The sequence below is a fragment of the Borostomias antarcticus genome, assembly GCF_949987555.1.
Source record: "Borostomias antarcticus genome assembly, chromosome: 24".
Lineage (NCBI taxonomy): Eukaryota > Metazoa > Chordata > Actinopteri > Stomiiformes > Stomiidae > Borostomias > Borostomias antarcticus.
In genome coordinates this window covers 826093-849022 of record NC_140257.1, presented here as the reverse complement: position 1 = coordinate 849022, position 22930 = coordinate 826093, and the positions used below count along the sequence as shown (strand labels likewise).

Genomic DNA, 22930 nt, shown 5'->3' with positions numbered 1-22930 from the left:
AAATGAAGCTGTCAATCAAGGTACAAGGAGAATATGTGTTTTACGCTCTCTTGACTGTTCAATCCTGTTGCACTCCTCTTCAACTGTGTGTTTTGCATTTGATTGAGGCAGTGTTTCCCAAATCATGAGGCTAGGATTCTGTTAGCTTAACACAAAGGATGTTTCACAGTGACTTGTGTCTGCAGAGTCTTTTGGAAGAGAAGTTTGTCACGATCACTGGCTATTGCTATAAGTCAGCGCGAATCATACGCGACGACCAACGATCCTGAGCCATGTGCATCTCCGTGTTCAAGTTGAAAGAGGTTGTGGAGCTTTCTAAGACCAGGCAAACAAGTAATGCTGACTGCTAAGCATTCCAGGCCTAAGAGACAGGTAGTGTGGCTGAGTGGTCCAAGGTGCTTTAGGCTCCAGTCTCAATTGAGGCATGGGTTCGAATCCCACCACTGCAAGGCTTCTCCAAAAATATAGAGAACCTCCAACATGCTACCAAAATAGGAATCTGATACATTCCTCATCCACCAAGTGTTTTGCCTTTCATCAAAGCAGTGTTTCCCAAGAGGTATCAGTACTATTCTGGAGGAGTCACACACTGCCGATTTCACAATAACTTGCGTCAGCAGAGTTCTTTCCGACTAGTCAGTGGGTAAGATAGTGCGCCAACTGCGTCCCGATCTTCTCGGCCGATTCCAATGTTCTGGTTCCAATGTTGCCGCGCCCTCATTGGCTGTCCCAATGTTGGCCGCAGAGCACCATTGGCTGTTCTAATGGTTCCAATGTTTGCTCGGCCAATCGGCGCGTCTGGTCCCGCCTTTAAGTGAGCTCCTCGCGCGCTGGCGCTGCATTCGAACGGCGAAAGCAAAGACGACGAGATGGGACACCGGGAACGGATTTACAGTCGGGAGACGGACGGAGACACATTTTGAGAGACACGACGTCGTTGGCGTGGAAAAGTAAGTCTCAATTAATTATTTTCTGGTGAAATAGTAGGCCACAGTAGCCTAACCTACAGCGACCGCACTGTCGATCGTTATTTTGACGCATGTTGACTTACAGTATGAGCTACAGTGAGGCATACAGTGAGGCTCGGTGGCCGGTAATGCTGGCGACGTTACAACGCCAAAAGTCGCCGATGAGCTAAGAAAGGCATCAATGAATTATTTTTGGTGAAAGGGTAGGCTACAGTAATCTACAGTAGGCTACAGTAATCTACAGTGAGCGCACGGTCGATCCAACTCTAGTTGGCTGTAACGCTACAGTGAGCTAGCCTACAGCAGTGTTTGGGACTCTGGGACTCGTTCCTAGTTCAGTCAGAATAAAACGTGAAGCTTTTTAAAATAAAATAAGAAATCATTTTTACTTTCTTTCATACAGTTACTTCATAGCTATGGCTAGTTGGTGAAAGTGCTGGTGTCTTGGTTTAGTTTCTGGTACACTCTGTAAGAGAGGGAGTTGTGGAGAGGGTGTGGGTGTGTCTGGGGTGAGGGGGTGGTAGACCTGTTTTGTGCCAAGGTTAAGGACTACTGGGACTGTGTATTCGTCAGCAGAGGGTGTGTGGGGGAGGGGAGGGGGCTAGAGTCCTGTGAGAGCCCTGTTTTCTGTAAAGGTGTGTCTGGGGGGAGGGGGTGGTAGAGCCCTGTTTTCTGTAAAGGTGTGTCTGGGGGGGAGGGGGTGGTAGAGCCCTGTTTTCTGTAGAGACAGTAAAAGAAAAATCAACCGTAGGCCTAGCTGTTGTATATTAACTCTCTGTCTTTTTCCTTTTTGTAAAGAATGGATTTCAATCCAACGTTTCGACGGCAGCGTAACGGGGATCTAACCTTGAGGCCCTCTGAAGCTGCCGTCACCATAGGCAAGCTGCCCCGCTCGTCTGCTTTCAAGGTCCTGACTGCCAAGGAGGTCAGACAGAAGGCCATTGAGAGGGTAGTTACAAAAGGTGGTGATCCCCAGGACCAGCGGCTGGTGGACAGTGAGAGTGCCCTCCAGTTCGGCAAGTACCAGGGGCGATCCTTGAAGTGGCTGCTCTCCAATGACACTGGCTACCTTGTCATGATCTTGTCATTCCACCGTCGGGAGAGAGAGCGCGACCAAAGCCACACTCCTCAGATGGACAACAAGGACCTTCTGGACAGCTACGCCTCTCTCTTCCCCGAGGTGGATGCCTTGGTGGTCAGGCAGCGACTGCAGCGTGAGCAGGGGGCCAGTGCTGGGCCCATATCTGCAGACCTGGAGGAGCAGCAGGTTGTGGGCTTTGGGCGCTACAAGGGGTCCCTCTTTGGGGACTTATACAGGGACAGGAACAAGGAAGTCATGAGGTAAAGTCAGCTCTGTTCAATCCTCAGAATATCATGTGTGGATTGAATATGATCCTGAATGTTTGCATGCTGTTTGTCACATATTGTAATGTCCCTTGTATCTATACAGCTACTTGGCGTGGCTTAGGGGGACGGATGTGACGCCTGGGTCACAGGTAGCAGCGCTGAAGACCTTTGTCCTCCGTATGGATGAGCAGCTGAGCCGTACTCCAGGTAATTATGATTTATCTTATTATAAAATTATTTATAATGTACGTAGCTTTTTGTAAATGCTATATTTGAATGACATGCAGCCCTTTCTATTGTAACAGCTGAGGGTCGCTCTGAGGTCCCCACTACCACTCCCACCAGCTCCCAGCCCTCTGCCAGCGCTACCCAGCCACACACTACCTCCCAGCCCTCTGCCAGCGCTACCCAGCAATGCACTACCTCCCAGGCCAGCGCTACCCAGCCACGCACTACCTCCCAGCCCTCTGCCAGCGCTACCCAGCAATGCACTACCTCCCAGGCCAGCGCTACCCAGCCACGCACTACCTCCCAGCCCTCTCCCAGCGCTACCCAGCCACGCACTACCTCCCAGCCCTCTGCCAGCGCTACCCAGCCACGCACTACCTCCCAGCCCTCTGCCAGCGCTACCCAGCCACGCACTACCTCCCAGCCCTCTGCCAGCGCTACCCAGCCACGCACTACCTCCCAGCCCTCTGCCAGCGCTACCCAGCCACGCACTACAGATGTGGGAACATAAGAATGTAACTTGCTGCAGCATTTCACGTCGCGGTATTTGGCAGGGAAATCCCGTTGGAAATCTCGTGGGATTTCAGACGGGTGTTATTTCGTTTTAGTGATGCACCACCGCCAGGTGGCGTCTTTGAGTAGATTTAGCAGGCTGGGCTCAGTGTTTTTCTCCTATAGTCTACGAATGAAGCATCATTAAATTTCACATTCTTTAATTTAAATGCTCTGTTGTAAAGCACTTTGAGCTGAAGGTATCTGTATGAAAGGGGCTATACAAATAACGTTTAATTGTTATTATTACCTTGTTCTCAAACACATGTTTTATCCACCTCGATGTAATTTAATTATTACTAACACCTATAATATATCTAGGCCTACAGTAGCCTATCTATCTCGGTAACTGACGTCGGGTCAAGACGTGGTGGCTGTTAGGTCAAATGCGCAAAATAACAGTATTGTAAATATATTTGTTAGTAAAGATATGGTGAACGTGGGGGTTTTGCGTTTTGTTTCTGGAACGCATTCAACTGGTAGGCTACTCGTAAACCCCGGAAGTAAATTTGAAGACGGGGCACCAGCTAATGTAGCCAAGTCTGAGCGCAGTAGGCTATATGGCTTCAGCACGATACAAAGAAAAAATAAGCTTGATCGGAGGTGTGGATCCATACAAAATTGAAATAGTCGCCATGAGTAAAGATCACTCATTGCCAATCATATCCGGACATTAACTATCTTGTGCATAGCGGCAGGTTTGACAGTGAGACATCAACCGATAATTGTAATAATGCGATTATTGAAATGGTCTTGTGAACGCCTTTATCTGATTTCCAAAATCGGGGTAAGGTCCATAGGACGATTGTGGGTTTTCATTTGCACATAACTATATTTTAATAAAACATTGAAGTCCGCCTGTCAATGACTTTCCCTAAAATTGTGTTCTGTTGCACCCCCTATTGTTAAATTATAAATGAAAAAAACATACACAATATGTTGTTATTTGAATGATCTTGAATATATATATTCAAGATCATTCAAATAACAAAATATCGTGTATGTTTTTATTTATTTATACCGGCCGCCAGCTGTTCAATGAACGGCTATAGGGAATGCGCAGTTTCGCGCTGGCTACAGCCTATTATATGAACAGTTTCGCGCTATGTAGGCTATTATAAATAAGTATTATTCATTGAGGGAGCTTGGACTCGCTGGGGACTGGTGGAGAGACACAGAGCCTCCCCAGACGCGACATCTCCAGTTGGCTGTGTATTTGAGCTGCCGCCTCAACCGTGCGTAAGAGCAGAGCGCATCATATAGCTACAACTAGTAGCCCATAGCCATTAAAACGGCTTATTGTTTTATTCATATATCAACTAGATAATTCGATAATAATGAGTAGCCTAGTAGGCTATAAAATGAATTCAATAGGGCAAGCCTTAAGTTGTAGCCTAGGCTACAGTACAATCACAAGACGCATAGGCCTAGCCTACCGTAAAAAGCGTTGCGTTCTCATAGGCCTATATTAACTTAGATAATTATTAATTATGCTCAGGTCATAATGTCCGTTGAAAATAATTCCCTCTAAGCAGAATTTGAATTGTATTAAAATAGGCTAAAGTTAAATTTCACATATTCTGATTCCTTCTAGGTCTATATAAAAAAAACATTTTTCTAATGTGTAGCCTATAGGCGATGAACAAAACAGCCACAATGTAGCCTGCTTAGCGAGCGAGAGGGCAGTCTACCATAAAGTGTATAACCATAATGTAATATATCTAGACTACATGCATTGTGGTATTTCTTTAGCCTATATAGCCAATTGTTTCTCAATAAACAGTTATGTCATCCTCTGAGTCCGAATGTAGGCTAATAGACCGGCAGCTCTAAATGCCTTCACAATCAATGAGACATGGTTGTAAAAATGATGTTTTATTGATGAAAAGGGTAAAACTGGAAAACATGGAGAGTCATTGCATTGATCGATGCAGTCCGCTACCAGCAAACACTGAAAATACAGGTCCTCCAGCGAACCTGGACTAGACTATTGTAACCCCCCCCCCCCCCCAAATTCTTTTATATTCATATAAACTGGGTGAACCGGTTTCCTAGCCCTGGATCGTGGGAGGGGGGTAGCCTGCGTTAGCGGGTGCTTTGCCATGACCGGCCATTGAATTTATGTGTTGCCATTCATTTAAACCATCTCATCTAGACTACTTCTGTTGCTGCATTTTTACATTTATGCTTTCATGATTTTAGAGCGCAATAATCCATTTTCCAGGATTCCAAAAAGTCCATCCATTCATCCAACTTTGTTCTGAGCGCAGCGCAGGCTGGTAGCCTACTGTCAAGGCTCACGACTGATGCACTCCCTTAACACGTCTCAACTCCCGAGACCATCAAGATAATTTCAATATGAAAGACCTTGGGATTCCAGGAGTCGAGGCCGTTTCAGACGGGGAGCGACATTCCGCCTGCGTTCTCGCTCGGAGCGGGGGACGCACGCGTCCTGCACGCAGGGGAAAGCTGACTACAATTCAGCTCTTGTCGCGGGCGGGCGCGCAGCCTAGTTCCATATGAGAACACTCCTCGGTCCAATTCCGTATAGTAGATCAGCCTGTTTACTTTCAACAAATGTATTATTAGACATACTATCATAATAATATATAAAGCATTCAACGACCTCCTGCTGCCTGCCTGATGGTCTCAGGGCTAAAGAGACCGCGCGATCATTCCTCTAGCTGCTTTGCTGCTAATGCGAGTTCGTCTCCGTTCCTGCCCGAGAAACAGAAGTTGAACTTATAGCATCAAAATAGCTACAGGAATCATCGTTGTAAAGTTAGATATCTGCTTTTTAGCCACCGACAGCTACCGTTAATATTATGGAAGCTGCTGTCGTGAGCTAACTTGCTATCACGGTCTCATCGTGCAGCTTCACAGCCTGCTATTAGCAGACAGCACTAAAGTTGACAAAATCACACTTGCACATCATTAGAATTCCAACCATTTATATGGGATTTATCATTCAACTAAACATGGAACCTGAATACTACCTGATATTTCAACCTGCTGCCATCAGTGATCGGCGCGTCTGCTTGTTTGAGTCATGGATATCTTACGTAGTTATATTCCATGTAGTGTCCCAAAACTGTTAAATCATTCCCCATGTAGTTCACTATGAGTCGCACTCAATACATCCATGGTAATAGGGAGGGAGTGAGTGAACCATTTCAAACACATCTCTGGTCATCTCCGTTAGCCATCTTACTCGTCCTGATGCCATGTTCCCTATGAGAACACTCAGCCTAATGTATTAAACTTCTACTTGTCCCGACAGTTAACAGATATAGACCCGGCGACATTTACAGAGATAGAAACTATAAATAGATAGGCTTTGTTCGTAATAATTAAATTACAACCAGACAGACAACAAGGAGTTTGAGAACGGTAGGCTAATCTAATGTGCGAGCCAGCAATGGGTCAATGCGTGGTATTACTGCGCCCCTATGGGCAGGCGAGCGGTGGTGCGGAATGACGTAAAGCGCCTGTTAGAATACCGCGGGTCAAGTTACATTCTTATGTTCCCACATCTGTACCTCCCAGCCCTCTGCCAGCGCTACCCAGCCACGCACTACCTCCCAGGCCAGCACTACCCAGCCACGCACTACCTCCCGGGCCAGCGCTACCCAGCCACGCACTACCTCCCAGACCAGCGCTACCCAGCCACGCACTACCTCCCGGGCCAGCGCTACCCAGCCACCAGTGCCAGTCTCCTCCCTGCGTGGCCTGTTGGTTGGGAAAGGTTGCAGTGTACAGAACATTCAAAGGGCTGTGAAAAGGACACTTACCCCCGCTGCAATCCAACCATGTAAGCATACATTTGATTCAGATTTTAAATGTATGAGTTTTAAAATGATCTACATTGTAGGTGTGTGTATTTGTGTGTGTATGTGTGTGTAAAAGTGTCCCATAATCTTTTGCAGCTCTCCCACCTGTGGTGGCCAGGTCTGTGAGACGGCGGGTTTCACCCCCTACCATCCAGCCTTGTAAGAATACATTTGATTCAGATTTTACATTTGTGAGTTTTAAAATGATCTACATTGTAGATGTGTGTTTTTGACAAATACAGTAGTTTGGAGGAATGTGTGTGTGTGTGTGTGTGTCCTCTCCTCACCTCTCTGTCTCTTTGCAGCAACTCAGTCAGGTCCAACTACATTAGTGGCAGTTGAGATCACTGATGAAGAGCTGATGGAGGAGTGCTCATTCTGGTCTGATCTCCCAGATGTAGTCGGTATGTCAATGTGTATATTTGTCTTTATCGTTCTAAAGAGTATCATGGATATATGAATAGAGGTTTTGTTTACTCCTCTTTCTGTCATTGCAAACAGGTTATTCTGTAAGTGACATGGTAAGTGGAATCATGTGGTAGTTGTACGTTGTAGTTGTAGAAATGTCACTGCTTTACTCCTGCTCTGCATGGTAGTGTTGGTGCTCTCTCTCCATCACTGGTATAATCACTAGCTATAGCTCATATTGTCTTCTCATCTAGCCAATCATATTAACACTCTGAGAAACACTCATCTTTGTGTGGCTTCCACTATTTGCTTTGCTATTTGGCTGCAATCATTTCAATTCAACTCTTTGCACACTGCATTGTAGTAATAACTTAATGCAATTCATTACCAAATTAAAGTATTGTGTTAAAGTTAAACTCTTGTGCAATATTATGGTAGATTAACCTTTGTTTTATTAACTGTGTAGCTCCAGCTCCAACAACCTTGTTGTTGGCTGACAGGCCTGTTGCTCAGCCAGAGGTCATCACTGAGCCAGAGGTAATCAATCATTCTTATTGTTATTATTATCATTATTATTATTATTAATAACAATAATAATTTGTAATAACCCAATGTCTTTCACAGGTTGTTCCTCCAACCGCCACCACCCTGCCAGCTCCTCCATCCCTAGCCTTGGACAGACTGAGAATCAGGCCACAGCCTCCGCCTGTCACTCACAAAGAGGTAATCAAACACGCACGCACGCACGCACACACACACACACACACGCACGCACGCACACACACACACACACACACACACACACACACACACACACACACACACACACACACACACAGAGAGAGCTGAACCTAATGTGTTCTCTCTTTCACAGGTTCTTCTGCCTGATGGGTGGATTAAAACCCTCCCTAAAGAGCAGCACCAGTGGGTGAGCAAGGCGCTCTTCAAAGCCGATGCCAGTGGGAAAGCGGTCATCAAGAGCGACCTGACCCTCTGGTATCACCCCCCTCCGCTGCCCAACATCTTCCACCAACCTCCGGCTTCTCCAGATGGGTTCTTCCTCCGCCCGCTCTGCCTGTGGATGCCGTACCGCTTGTGGGCCTACAAGTTTGTGTGCACCCAGCCAGACTGCAAGAACCACGCCCTGAAGTCCTGCAGTCGGCCGTGCAAGGAGCATGCGCTCACAAGCTGTGGCCTTTATAAAGTTGTGCGCAAGGTCCTGGACATGGAAGGGTGGTACTTCCTGGCTACGGAGTACCTGGAGTGCCGCCGCTGTACCAAGAAGTACACTTCCTGGTCCCTCGACACCCTGGATCAGCTGGAGCCCGGACGCAGGAGCCTGTTTCCAGCTGTTCTTACCTACCAGTGAGTGGACACACAGCTTTTCACTTATGTACTATGCAAAATAGATTATTTAAAAAAGCCCTGCTGATTCAAGTTATCCTATAACTAATGATTGTCTTATCTGCCCATCTCTCCATCAGTCTGGCCTGTGACATAAAGGTGGTGAAGCTGATGAGGGAGAGGACTCTGGGGAACAGCACCACCAGGCTGTACAACCAGATCAGGGAGCAGTACAGCGAGCGCTGGATGGCCCAGACCATCCTCTACCTCAGCACCTGCAAGAAGTTTGCTGTCCCGGGTGCTGCGGTGAGAACCGTCCTGCCTCCGATTCCCATGATCCCTGTGCCCTCACCCCGTTGGCTGCTGACCGTCCGCGCTGCTGATTTGGTGCCCAGGATGGAGGAGATGAAGGCCCGGATCACCTCCGTGTATGGGTCCATCTTGAAGATGGACTCCACAAAGAAGGTAACAATGAATGGCAGAATGAAAACATGAATTGTATCCCTGTGAAATATAGATATATTAATGTCATCCCTATGTTATACATCTGTTTGTTGTTAGGTGACCAAGAAGCTGGCGGGCAAGCTCCAAGGGAGGGCTGCCTAGGCCACCAACGTGGCCAACGAGCTGGGGCAGGTGCTCATAACAGTCCTGACAGAGGCGGAGGGAGTGGAACTGCTCCCCATGACAGCAGGCCTGCAGCAGCGCTACCAGGACGTGGGGGTCCCACCTCCCGTGCTGCTGTATGTGGACCGGGACTGCTGCTCTGCCCATGGCCCGGGCTAAGCGGCAGCCATGTTCAGCCAGTGGGACAAGCTTGCGGTCCGGCTGGACATCTGGCACTTCACCTGCCGGCTGGCTGGGGGAGTGACCATGGACTGCCATCCTCTCTACGGCTTGTTTCTGAGCCGCATGTCAGGCTGCATATTCGAGTGGTGCAGAGAGGATGTAGACCTGCTGATGGCGGCCAAGCGCGCGCTACTGGAGGCTTCCTCCCTGGGACCCATCAGCGATGCCCAGGTGGCCAACAGCATCTCCAAGAAGGAGCTGGCCAGGCACTGTCGCCGCCGCACTCGTGGGGTGCAGGAGACCGAGCGGCGTCTGAAGGAGCTGTTCAGGGACTTCTGGAGCTCCACCGACACCCTGGGCGTTCCGTTCCTGGACCACCGGAAGATTGAGGTCATCTGGGACAGCCAGCGGCGTCACCTGGAGTGCATCCAGGATCCCCCCGGCATGCAGATGTACACCCAGACAGGCAGGGAGAAGAAGGGAGGGCTCCTCCTGCCTGTGTTCCGCTGCTCCCGGGGGTCGTCGTCACTGGAGTCCTTTCACCTCCACCTGAACCGGTTCATTCCAGGTATATACTCAGACATTTAAACAGATGTTGTTAAGCTCATGTTCACTTAACCAGTGGCTGGACGTTGGGTGAGAGTTTATTACTACAAAAAAATCTTGTTTCATTTTTTAAAGGAACTCGCCTGAGGGGGGGCCACTACCATGCCTTCCTCCTGGAGGGGCTCACCAGGTGGAATGAGGACCGGGCTGGGATAGCTGTGGAGGGGCACTACGGACCATCCATCCACAGCTATGACGGCCGCCTGAAACAGGCCATCAACTCCCTCACTGAAGAGTTGTTGGCTTGTAAGATAGCTGAGGACTTCACGCACCCTGTTCCATACACTGGTATGTATTCTCTCTCTCAGGTTCTTACACAGAACACACACACACACACCAGTAAGTAAACCCTTTCTGTACTTTGTTTCAGGTGAGCTCATCGGACTGGACTACCTCCTCTCCCAGATTGGAGAAGAACCAGAAGAGCTCACCAGGGACCCAGAGGTGCCTGATGGAGTGAGGGAGGAGGACTTTGAGTTGGAGGACGACGAGGGGATCGATCTGGGCAACGAGGAGGATGTAGATCCTACCATTGTCCTGGAAGACCTCCTGCCTCCTCTACCCAGGGCACCTCCCTCTCAGCCCGGTCCAGCACCTCCCTCACAGCCTGGTCCAGCGCCTCCCTCACAGCCCGGTCCAGCGAGGGACAACCCAGCCGAGCAGGAGGGTGCTGCGGCGCCAGAGGATGACAATGTAAGATTTACTGTAGATCACACTAGACATGCAGGGAAATGCACAGTGACTCAGCACCCCCCTTTCACTGCATGTTTTACCCTGTATTATGACGTGAACGGACGCCTTCGGTTCTGTTACAATCTTCAAATGTTCTTTGTTCAGTAAGCTGACGTTGAATCAAACAGGCACTGATAACTGAATTAAATGCAACAGGCTTTATTTGTTTGTACAATCAGTAACAGACAATTAAAACCGGTAGTCTCTCGAGAGATAATACACACAACTGACTTGTTGTCAGGTCTTATATACCTTATCTGATGGGCCGTTTTGAGAACACCTGCTTTCTCACGCTATGTTGTTCTAGCCTGACCCTGGTGTATAGCACCTGGCTTATGCCATGTCGGTTCTTGGCCTCTTGGCTCATTAACTGATAACGTTTAAATGTTCCTTTTGGGCCACAGCTGTGTTCCCACGGAGCCACTGCTCTAGCCCCTCCCGTACAGAACACACCTCGTGATATCTGCTTTTCTGGCCTACTGTCTCGTCATGAATAGACACATATCATATAATCTGGATTAGAACAAAGGGTCGAGCTTAATTAGGCAAATTAATACACGACAATTACTGTACATTTGCCAAATAAAACTACCTTGAACCTTGAAAAAAATTGAATTTGGTTTTTAATAATCATCTTGTTGATTTCCTTTTCTTCTCAGGACTTCCTGGGACCAGATGGAGCGCCGGGGTACCAGCATGTGGTCCGCCTGGGACACGCACTGCTCAGTCTGAGGGACCAGGCGTGGATCTCCAGGCAGAAGGTGCTGGAGATCATAGCTCTCTGGGCGAAGCTGACCCCGGATGACAAGAAGGCGGTGACCTACCCTGAGAGGTTCCGGGACCGACTAGTGAAGGGGCGCTTCAGGACTAGTCGCTCAAAGACGGCTGTCACTCCAGGAGTGGACAGTCTGAAGCGGTATGTAGAGAGAGCTGTATTTTGTCAGTCACACACTTAAACACTCATTTGTTTACTTCTTTACTCAATAGCAGCCATTTGTTTACTTATTTGCCTTTTCTCTCCATCCAGCTGCCTTCTTGGACAAGGTGTAGGGCCTTCTCAGTGGCCGGACAGTAGCCGCCTTGTGGAGGCCATTTTCAGAGAGCTGTGTCTCCTCCACCCTGCCGGCAGGACCATTGCTGGGGTGAGGTTGGACCGCTGGGCGACCATCCTCCGGGACTACCGGAGGATCAAAGACCTGGTCGACGGCAGTCCAGACCTCCAGGCCAAGACAGAGATCCGCTTGTTTCAGGTCAATAAGCTGACCCTCAGCCAGTGGTACGTACTTATAATAAACCAATACTATTCAAACTATGTTATTAATATATATTTAATAAATTGGTGTACTGAATGTTATTGCTCTGTTTGTGCAGGCACAACAAAAAACAGAGGAACCAGGAGCGGGCCATCCTGGACCCAACGCCATGGAGACCCAGTGTACCTGCTGCTGACGCCCCCGCCCACTTACCACCAGCTGATAGTGGAGTGCGTCAGCAGCAGACTACAGAAACTTTCTTCACTGTGCCAGAGGACAGGAGTGGAGAGGCTCCCCAAAGGGGCAGGGTTTCAATACACCGGCCCACCTCTGACCCTGCCCCGCTCCTTCACACCACCCCTCTGCCTCCTGCTACGGCCCTCCCTGCCCCACTCCCTCACACCACCCCTCTGCCTCCTGCTACGGCCCTCCCTGTGCCCCCGGTTCCTCCAGGTCTCCAGCTCCCCAAGACCACAGCCTGGAGAAAGAAGAAAATGGAGGAGGCCCAGGCCACCCAGGTCAGGCCGCACAAGGCCTATGACACATACAGGTGCAAAAAGTGTGGGTTGCCTAAAACAAAGGAAACGGGGCACAGCCGTTTTAAGAACACCACATTCTGTGCTCAGACGTCTGGGGGGAAGACGGTCGAACAGTGGCTGGAGGAGATGAAGAGGAAGTAAGAGGAAGGAGTTGGGTTATATTGTATATATGTTATTATTGTGAATATCTGTTTTTATTAAAATGTTTCTTTTTTTAACTTGTGTGTTGATTTTCAATTCATTCATAGAATAGATAGTTCATTTGCCAGCTATAACTAGCTGGTGGAAATGTCTTGGTATTGAATGGAAACCTTTATTTAGTCAGGGGAGTCAATTGAGAGCCACCCACAAGCAATTTGGGGTTCAGCGTCTTGCTAAGGACACTTGGACATGGAGCCCTATGGCTCACTGAATTGATATCTTAAAGGCCAAGTGTGTAACATACACCCTATATCATGTTTGTTTGTTAACTTATAATGTGTTGATTTTCAATTCATTCATAGAATAGATAGTTCATAGCTATAACTAGCTGGTGGAAATGTCTTGGTATTGAATGGAAACCTTTATTTAGTCAGGGGAGTCAATTGAGAGCCACCCACAAGCAATTTGGGGTTCAGCGTCTTGTTAAGGACACTTGGACATTTTGCGTCGGAGGTGGGGATTGAACCGGCGACCTTGGATCTCTACCTTGGCGATTACAATGGAGCCCTATGGCTCACTGAATATGTCGTGCTATCTTAAAGGCCAAGTGTGTAAAATTCATCAGTTCTTGATAGATCACTACAGTGATATTCAGTGAACCCCTATATCAACGGCGCCGCTCAGGAGGCCGCAGGGGGCCAGACTAGAACAATGTGCATATTGCCGATTTGAACCCGGGACCTCTCGCACCCGAAGCGAGAATCATATCCCTAGACCAACAAGCCTCAACTGTTGACTTCTCCATGTTGAACTCGAATGATTAATCTTAACTACTCAGCATTGTATACAGTTGTAATTGTAACTGTTTCAGGGCAAGACACAGGCCATTCTGCCAAAGTCTAGGTAGAGACATAGAGCAAGACGTTGGATTTGTAATCCAATCTCTATAGAGCCATGGGTCTGAATCCCACTGCTGCCAGATGTCTCTGTAAGCAAAGATAATTTGAAACATGCCACCAAAAATTGAAGTCTATTGCCCTCCTCTTCAACCATGTGTTTTGCTTTTGATTGAGGCAGTGTTTCCCAAATCATGAACCTAGGATTCTGGTAGCTTGACACAATGGATGTTTCAGAGACCCCGTTTACACATTGCATTAAAATGCGTCTCGTATCGAGATTGTATCTAGATAATGATTTAGCCTGATTACATTTACACCTGGCATTAATATGCGTTTCGATTATCTTCAACCCGATCCGTTTGAGATCCGATCGAATCTGTCCAGCTGACAATCGAACATCACATCCTGTTTGTGATTCAATACTTTCGTCCGACCAAATTGAGAGTAGACACTTTTGTCTCGTCTGGACTCCAACCTTGACTAGGATCCATTTTAATGCTTTCTTGCTAGCTGCCATGGAAGCCTGCTCCTTGCTGGTCTGGAACCGGCGCGTTCCAACGGCTACGTATTTCCGCCCACGCTGTTGATATGTGGATTAAAAACGCATTTCCATTTACACTTATATTAAATGTGGTCGAAATGCGTCCCTGACCACCTCCGGAGGTGGTTTGGCCAATGGGATCGCAGTCCGTCCTCAAAACGTTTTGGGCGCATTTACAACTGTATTTTCATGTGGTTTAGCACGATCAGATTGCAATCTGATCACCAAAAATGCATTTTAATGCAAGGTGTAAACGGGGTCACAGTGACTTGTGTCCACTGACTCTTTTGGAAGAGAAATGTGTCACGATCACTGGCTATTGGTATAAGTCAGCACGTTGGCAAAGCGCGAATCATACGCCTCGACCTACGATCCTGAGCCATGTGCATCTCCGTGTTCAAGTTGAAAGAGGTTGTGGAGCTTTCTAAGACCAGGCACACAAGTAATGTTGACTGCTAAGCATTGTATAATGTTCTAAGCGTAACATGTGGGTTGTGTGGGCGAGCTTTCTAAGGCGCCAGCTTTACGTTCCAGTCTCAATTGAGGCATGGGTTCAAATCTCACCAGTCAGGCTTTTCCAAAAATATAGAAAACCTCCAACATGCTACCAAAATAGGAGTCTGATGCATTCATCTTTCACCAAGTGTTTTGCCTTTCATCAAAGCAGTGTTTCCCAAGAGGTATCAGTACTATTCTGGCGGAGTCGCACACTGCCGATTTCACAATAACTTGTGTCAGCAGAGCCCTTTTCGACAAGTCAGTGGGAAAGATAACTAGCAGTTGCTATAATGGTCAGTGGGAAAGATAACTAGCAGTTGCTATAATGGTTGACCTGGGCTTGTCTGGGATTTGAACCCGGGACCTCTCGCACCCGAAGCGAGAATCATACCCCTAAACCAACAAGCCTCAACTGTTGACTTCTCCATGTTGAACTCAAATGAGTGATCTTAACTACCCAGGATTGTATATAGTTGTAAGTGTAACTGTTTCAGGGCAAGACACAGGCCATTCTGCCAAAGTCTAGGTAGAGACATAGAGCAAGACGTTGGATTTGTAATCCAATCTCTATAGAGCCATGGGTCTGAATCCCACTGCTGCCAGATGTCTCTGAAAGCAAAGATAATTTGAAACATGCCACCAAAAATTGAAATCTATTGCCCTCCTCTTCAACCATGTGTTTTGCTTTTGATTGAGGCAGTGTTTCCCAAATCATGAACCTAGGATTCTGGTAGCTTGACACAATGGATGTTTCAGAGACCCCGTTTACACATTGCATTAAAATGCGTCTCGTATCGAGATTGTATCTAGATAATGATTTAGCCTGATTACATTTACACCTGGCATTAATATGCGTTTCGATTATCTTCAACCCGATCCGTTTGAGATCCGATCGAATCTGACCAGCTGACAATCGAACATCACATCCTGTTTGTGATTGAATACTTTTGTCCGACCAAATTGAGAGTAGACACTTTTGTCTCGTCTGGACTCCAACCTTGACTAGGATCCATTTTAATGCTTTCTTGCTAGCTGCCATGGAAGCCTGCTCCTTGCTGGTCTGGAACCGGCGCGTTCCAACGGCTACGTATTTCCGCCCACGCTGTTGATATGTGGATTAAAAACGCATTTCCATTTACACTTATATTAAATGTGGTCGAAATGCGTCCCTGACCACCTCCGGAGGTGGTTTGGCCAATCGGATCGCAGTCTGTCCTCAAAACGTTTTGGGCGCATTTACAACTGTATTTTCATGTGGTTTAGCACGATCAGATTGCAATCTGATCACCAAAAATGCATTTTAATGCAAGGTGTAAATGGGGTCACAGTGACTTGTGTCCACTGACTCTTTTGGAAGAGAAATGTGTCACGATCACTGGCTATTGGTATAAGTCAGCACGTTGGCAAAGCGCGAATCATACGCCTCGACCTACGATCCTGAGCCATGTGCATCTCCGTGTTCAAGTTGAAAGAGGTTGTGGAGCTTTCTAAGACCAGGCACACAAGTAATGTTGACTGCTAAGCATTGTATAATGTTCTAAGCGTAACATGTGGGTTGTGTGGGAGAGCGTTCCAAGGTGCTAGCTTTACGTTCCAGTCTCAATTGAGGCCTGGGTTCAAATCTCACCAGTCAGGCTTTTCCAAAAATATAGAAAACCTCCAACATGCTACCAAAATAGGAGTCTGATGCATTCCTCTTTCACCAAGTGTTTTGCCTTTCATCAAAGCAGTGTTTCCCAAGAGGTATCAGTACTATTCTGGCGGAGTCGCACACTGCCGATTTCACAATAACTTGTGTCAGCAGAGCCCTTTTCGACAAGTCAGTGGGAAAGATAACTAGCAGTTGCTATAACGGTTGACCTGGGCTTGTCCGGGATTTGAACCCGGGACCTCTCGCACCCGAAGCGAGAATCATACCCCTAGACCAACAAGCCTCAACTGTTGACTTCTCCATGTTGAACTCGAATGAGTAATCTTAACTACTCAGCATTGTATACAGTTGTAATTGTAACTGTTTCAGGGCAAGACAGGCCATTCTGCCAAAGTCTAGGTAGAGACATAGAGCAAGACATTCGATTTGTAATCCAATCTCTATAGAGCCATGGGTCTGAATCCCACTGCTGCCAGATGTCTCTGAAAGCAAAGATAATTTGAAACATGCCACCAAAAATTGAAATCTATTGCCCTCCTCTTCAACCATGTGTTTTGCTTTTGATTGAGGCAGTGTTTCCCAAATCATGAACCTAGGATTCTGGTAGCTTGACACAATGGATGTTTCAGAGACCCCGTTTACACATTGCATTAAAATGCGTCTCGTATCGAGATTGTATCTAGATAATGATTTAGCCTGATTACATTTACACCTGGCATTAATATGCGTTTCGATTATCTTCAACCCGATCCGTTTGAGATCCGATCGAATCTGTGCAGCTGACAATCGAACATCACATCCTGTTTGTGATTGAATACTTTCGTCCGACCAAATTGAGAGTAGACACTTTTGTCTCGTCTGGACTCCAACCTTGACTAGGATCCATTTTAATGCTTTCTTGCTAGCTGCCATGGAAGCCTGCTCCTTGCTGGTCTGGAACCGGCGCGTTCCAACGGCTACGTATTTCCGCCCACGCTGTTGATATGTGGATTAAAAACGCATTTCCATTTACACTTATATTAAATGTGGTCGAAATGCGTCCCTGACCACCTCCGGAGGTGGTTTGGCCAATCGGATCGCAGTCCGTCCTCAAAACGTTTTGGGCGCATTTACAACTGTATTTTCATGTGGTTTAGCACGATCAGATTGCAATCTGATCACCAAAAATGCATTTTAATGCAAGGTGTAAACGGGGTCACAGTGACTTGTGTCCACTGACTCTTTTGGAAGAGAAATGTGTCACGATCACTGGCTATTGGTATAAGTCAGCACGTTGGCAAAGCGCGAATCATACGCCTCGACCTACCATCCTGAGCCATGTGCATCTCCGTGTTCAAGTTGAAAGAGGTTGTGGAGCTTTCTAAGACCAGGCACACAAGTAATGTTGACTGCTAAGCATTGTATAATGTTCTAAGCGTAACATGTGGGTTGTGTGGACGAGCGTTCCAAGGCGCTAGCTTTACGTTCCAGTCTCAATTGAGGCATGGGTTTAAATCTCACCAGTCAGGCTTTTCCAAAAATATAGAAAACCTCCAACATGCTACCAAAATAGGAGTCTGATGCATTCCTCTTCCACCAAGTGTTTTGACTTTCATCAAAGCAGTGTTTCCCAAGAGGTATCAGTACTATTCTGGCGGAGTCGCACACTGCCGATTTCACAATAACTTGTGTCAGCAGAGCTCTTTTCGACAAGTCAGTGGGAAAGATAACTAGCAGTTGCTATAATGGTCAGTGGGAAAGATAACTAGCAGTTGCTATAATGGTAGACCTGGACTTGTCCGGGATTTGAACACGGGACCTCTCGCACCAAAAGCGAGAATCATACCCCTAGACCAACAAGCCTCAACTGTTGACTTCTCCATGTTGAACTCAAATGAGTGAACTTAACTACCCAGCATTGTATATAGTTGTAAGTGTAACTGTTTCAGGGCAAGACAAAGGCCATTCTGCCAAAGTCTAGGTAGAGACATAGAGCAAGACGTTGGATTTGTAATCCAATCTCTATAGAGCCATGGGTCTGAATCCCACTGCTGCCAGATGTTTCTGAAAGCAAAGATAATTTGAAACATGCCACCAAAAATTGAAATCTATTGCCCTCCTCTTCAACCATGTGTTTTGCTTTTGATTGAGGCAGTGTTTCCCAAATCATGAACCTAGGATTCTGGTAGCTTGACACAATGGATGTTTCAGAGACCCCGTTTACACATTGCATTAAAATGCGTCTCGTATCGAGATTGTATCTAGATAATGATTTAGCCTGATTACATTTACACCTGGCATTAATATGCGTTTCGATTATCTTCAACCCGATCCGTTTGAGATCCGATCGAATCTGTGCAGCTGACAATCGAACATCACATCCTGTTTGTGATTGAATACTTTCGTCCGACCAAATTGAGAGTAGACACTTTTGTCTCGTCTGGACTCCAACCTTGACTAGGATCCATTTTAATGCTTTCTTGCTAGCTGCCATGGAAGCCTGCTCCTTGCTGGTCTGGAACCGGCGCGTTCCAACGGCTACGTATTTCCGCCCACGCTGTTGATATGTGGATTAAAAACGCATTTCCATTCACACTTATATTAAATGTGGTCGAAATGCGTCCATGACCACCTCCGGAGGTGGTTTGGCCAATCGGATCGCAGTCCGTCCTCAAAACGTTTTGGGCGCATTTACAACTGTATTTTCATGTGGTTTAGCACGATCAGATTGCAATCTGATCACCAAAAATGCATTTTAATGCAAGGTGTAAACGGGGTCACAGTGACTTGTGTCCACTGACTCTTTTGGAAGAGAAATGTGTCACGATCACTGGCTATTGGTATAAGTCAGCACGTTGGCAAAGCGCGAATCATACGCATCGACCTACCATCCTGAGCCATGTGCATCTCCGTGTTCAAGTTGAAAGAGGTTGTGGAGCTTTCTAAGACCAGGCACACAAGTAATGTTGACTGCTAAGCATTGTATAATGTTCTAAGCGTAACATGTGGGTTGTGTGGACGAGCGTTCCAAGGCGCTAGCTTTACGTTCCAGTCTCAATTGAGGCATGGGTTCAAATCTCACCAGTCAGGCTTTTCCAAAAATATAGAAAACCTCCAACATGCTACCAAAATAGGAGTCTGATGCATTCCTCTTCCACCAAGTGTTTTGACTTTCATCAAAGCAGTGTTTCCCAAGAGGTATCAGTACTATTCTGGCGGAGTCGCACACTGCCGATTTCACAATAACTTGTGTCAGCAGAGCTCTTTTCGACAAGTCAGTGGGAAAGATAACTAGCAGTTGCTATAATGGTCAGTGGGAAAGATAACTAGCAGTTGCTATAATGGTAGACCTGGACTTGTCCGGGATTTGAACACGGGACCTCTCGCACCCAAAGCGAGAATCATACCCTTAGACCAACAAGCCTCAACTGTTGACTTCTCCATGTTGAACTCAAATGAGTGAACTTAACTACCCAGCATTGTATATAGTTGTAAGTGTAACTGTTTCAGGGCAAGACAAAGGCCATTCTGCCAAAGTCTAGGTAGAGACATAGAGCAAGACGTTGGATTTGTAATCCAATCTCTATAGAGCCATGGGTCTGAATCCCACTGCTGCCAGATGTTTCTGAAAGCAAAGATAATTTGAAACATGCCACCAAAAATTGAAATCTATTGCCCTCCTCTTCAACCATGTGTTTTGCTTTTGATTGAGGCAGTGTTTCCCAAATCATGAACCTAGGATTCTGGTAGCTTGACACAATGGATGTTTCAGAGACCCCGTTTACACATTGCATTAAAATGCGTCTCGTATCGAGATTGTATCTAGATAATGATTTAGCCTGATTACATTTACACCTGGCATTAATATGCGTTTCGATTATCTTCAACCCGATCCGTTTGAGATCCGATCGAATCTGTGCAGCTGACAATCGAACATCACATCCTGTTTGTGATTGAATACTTTCGTCCGACCAAATTGAGAGTAGACACTTTTGTCTCGTCTGGACTCCAACCTTGACTAGGATCCATTTTAATGCTTTCTTGCTAGCTGCCATGGAAGCCTGCTCCTTGCTGGTCTGGAACCGGCGCGTTCCAACGGCTACGTATTTCCGCCCACGCTGTTGATATGTGGATTAAAAACGCATTTCCATTCACACTTATATTAAATGTGGTCGAAATGCGTCCCTGACCACCTCCGGAGGTGGTTTGGCCAATCGGATCGCAGTCCGTCCTCAAAACGTTTTGGGCGCATTTACAACTGTATTTTCATGTGGTTTAGCACGATCAGATTGCAATCTGATCACCAAAAATGCATTTTAATGCAAGGTGTAAACGGGGTCACAGTGACTTGTGTCCACTGACTCTTTTGGAAGAGAAATGTGTCACGATCACTGGCTATTGGTATAAGTCAGCACGTTGGCAAAGCGCGAATCATACGCCTCGACCTACCATCCTGAGCCATGTGCATCTCCGTGTTCAAGTTGAAAGAGGTTGTGGAGCTTTCTAAGACCAGGCACACAAGTAATGTTGACTGCTAAGCATTGTATAATGTTCTAAGCGTAACATGTGGGTTGTGTGGACGAGCGTTCCAAGGCGCTAGCTTTACGTTCCAGTCTCAATTGAGGCATGGGTTCAAATCTCACCAGTCAGGCTTTTCCAAAAATATAGAAAACCTCCAACATGCTACCAAAATAGGAGTCTGATGCATTCCTCTTCCACCAAGTGTTTTGACTTTCATCAAAGCAGTGTTTCCCAAGAGGTATCAGTACTATTCTGGCGGAGTCGCACACTGCCGATTTCACAATAACTTGTGTCAGCAGAGCTCTTTTCGACAAGTCAGTGGGAAAGATAACTAGCAGTTGCTATAATGGTCAGTGGGAAAGATAACTAGCAGTTGCTATAATGGTAGACCTGGACTTGTCCGGGATTTGACCACGGGACCTCTCGCACCCAAAGCGAGAATCATACCCCTAGACCAACAAGCCTCAACTGTTGACTTCTCCATGTTGAACTCAAATGAGTGAACTTAACTACCCAGCATTGTATATAGTTGTAAGTGTAACTGTTTCAGGGCAAGACAAAGGCCATTCTGCCAAAGTCTAGGTAGAGACATAGAGCAAGACGTTGGATTTGTAATCCAATCTCTATAGAGCCATGGGTCTGAATCCCACTGCTGCCAGATGTTTCTGAAAGCAAAGATAATTTGAAACATGCCACCAAAAATTGAAATCTATTGCCCTCCTCTTCAACCATGTGTTTTGCTTTTGATTGAGGCAGTGTTTCCCAAATCATGAACCTAGGATTCTGGTAGCTTGACACAATGGATGTTTCAGAGACCCCGTTTACACATTGCATTAAAATGCGTCTCGTATCGAGATTGTATCTAGATAATGATTTAGCCTGATTACATTTACACCTGGCATTAATATGCGTTTCGATTATCTTCAACCCGATCCGTTTGAGATCCGATCGAATCTGTGCAGCTGACAATCGAACATCACATCCTGTTTGTGATTGAATACTTTCGTCCGACCAAATTGAGAGTAGACACTTTTGTCTCGTCTGGACTCCAACCTTGACTAGGATCCATTTTAATGCTTTCTTGCTAGCTGCCATGGAAGCCTGCTCCTTGCTGGTCTGGAACCGGCGCGTTCCAACGGCTACGTATTTCCGCCCACGCTGTTGATATGTGGATTAAAAACGCATTTCCATTCACACTTATATTAAATGTGGTCGAAATGCGTCCATGACCACCTCCGGAGGTGGTTTGGCCAATCGGATCGCAGTCCGTCCTCAAAACGTTTTGGGCGCATTTACAACTGTATTTTCATGTGGTTTAGCACGATCAGATTGCAATCTGATCACCAAAAATGCATTTTAATGCAAGGTGTAAACGGGGTCACAGTGACTTGTGTCCACTGACTCTTTTGGAAGAGAAATGTGTCACGATCACTGGCTATTGGTATAAGTCAGCACGTTGGCAAAGCGCGAATCATATGCCTCGACCTACCATCCTGAGCCATGTGCATCTCCGTGTTCAAGTTGAAAGAGGTTGTGGAGCTTTCTAAGACCAGGCACACAAGTAATGTTGACTGCTAAGCATTGTATAATGTTCTAAGCGTAACATGTGGGTTGTGTGGACGAGCGTTCCAAGGCGCTAGCTTTACGTTCCAGTCTCAATTGAGGCATGGGTTCAAATCTCACCAGTCAGGCTTTTCCAAAAATATAGAAAACCTCCAACATGCTACCAAAATAGGAGTCTGATGCATTCCTCTTCCACCAAGTGTTTTGACTTTCATCAAAGCAGTGTTTCCCAAGAGGTATCAGTACTATTCTGGCGGAGTCGCACACTGCCGATTTCACAATAACTTGTGTCAGCAGAGCTCTTTTCGACAAGTCAGTGGGAAAGATAACTAGCAGTTGCTATAATGGTCAGTGGGAAAGATAACTAGCAGTTGCTATAATGGTAGACCTGGACTTGTCCGGGATTTGAACACGGGACCTCTCGCACCCAAAGCGAGAATCATACCCTTAGACCAACAAGCCTCAACTGTTGACTTCTCCATGTTGAACTCAAATGAGTGAACTTAACTACCCAGCATTGTATATAGTTGTAAGTGTAACT

General features: G+C 46.6%; 2 protein-coding genes across 2 annotated transcripts; both read left to right on the top strand.

Annotated features, from left to right (window-relative positions):
• Positions 1-913: 913 nt before the first annotated feature.
• On the top strand, positions 914-9463 carry LOC311325203 (uncharacterized protein; the record flags this gene model as incomplete). The annotated part of the gene is made up of 13 exons (XM_084457873.1): positions 914-950; positions 1767-2309; positions 2419-2522; positions 2621-3042; positions 6642-6906; positions 7022-7084; positions 7231-7329; positions 7427-7447; positions 7800-7870; positions 7958-8056; positions 8208-8698; positions 8818-9142; positions 9284-9463. The coding sequence occupies exons 2-13, from the start codon at positions 1768-1770 to the stop codon at positions 9461-9463; spliced, it is 2682 nt and encodes an 893-aa protein (XP_084313999.1). The 5' UTR covers positions 914-950; position 1767.
• A 9-nt stretch (positions 9464-9472) lies between these two features.
• On the top strand, positions 9473-12737 carry LOC311325202 (uncharacterized protein; the record flags this gene model as incomplete). The annotated part of the gene is made up of 7 exons (XM_084457872.1): positions 9473-10034; positions 10148-10360; positions 10443-10765; positions 11464-11720; positions 11832-12080; positions 12176-12339; positions 12511-12737. 7 exons carry the CDS (start codon positions 9473-9475, stop codon positions 12735-12737), a joined length of 1995 nt encoding a protein of 664 aa, XP_084313998.1.
• Between the last annotated feature and the right edge of the window lie 10193 nt (positions 12738-22930).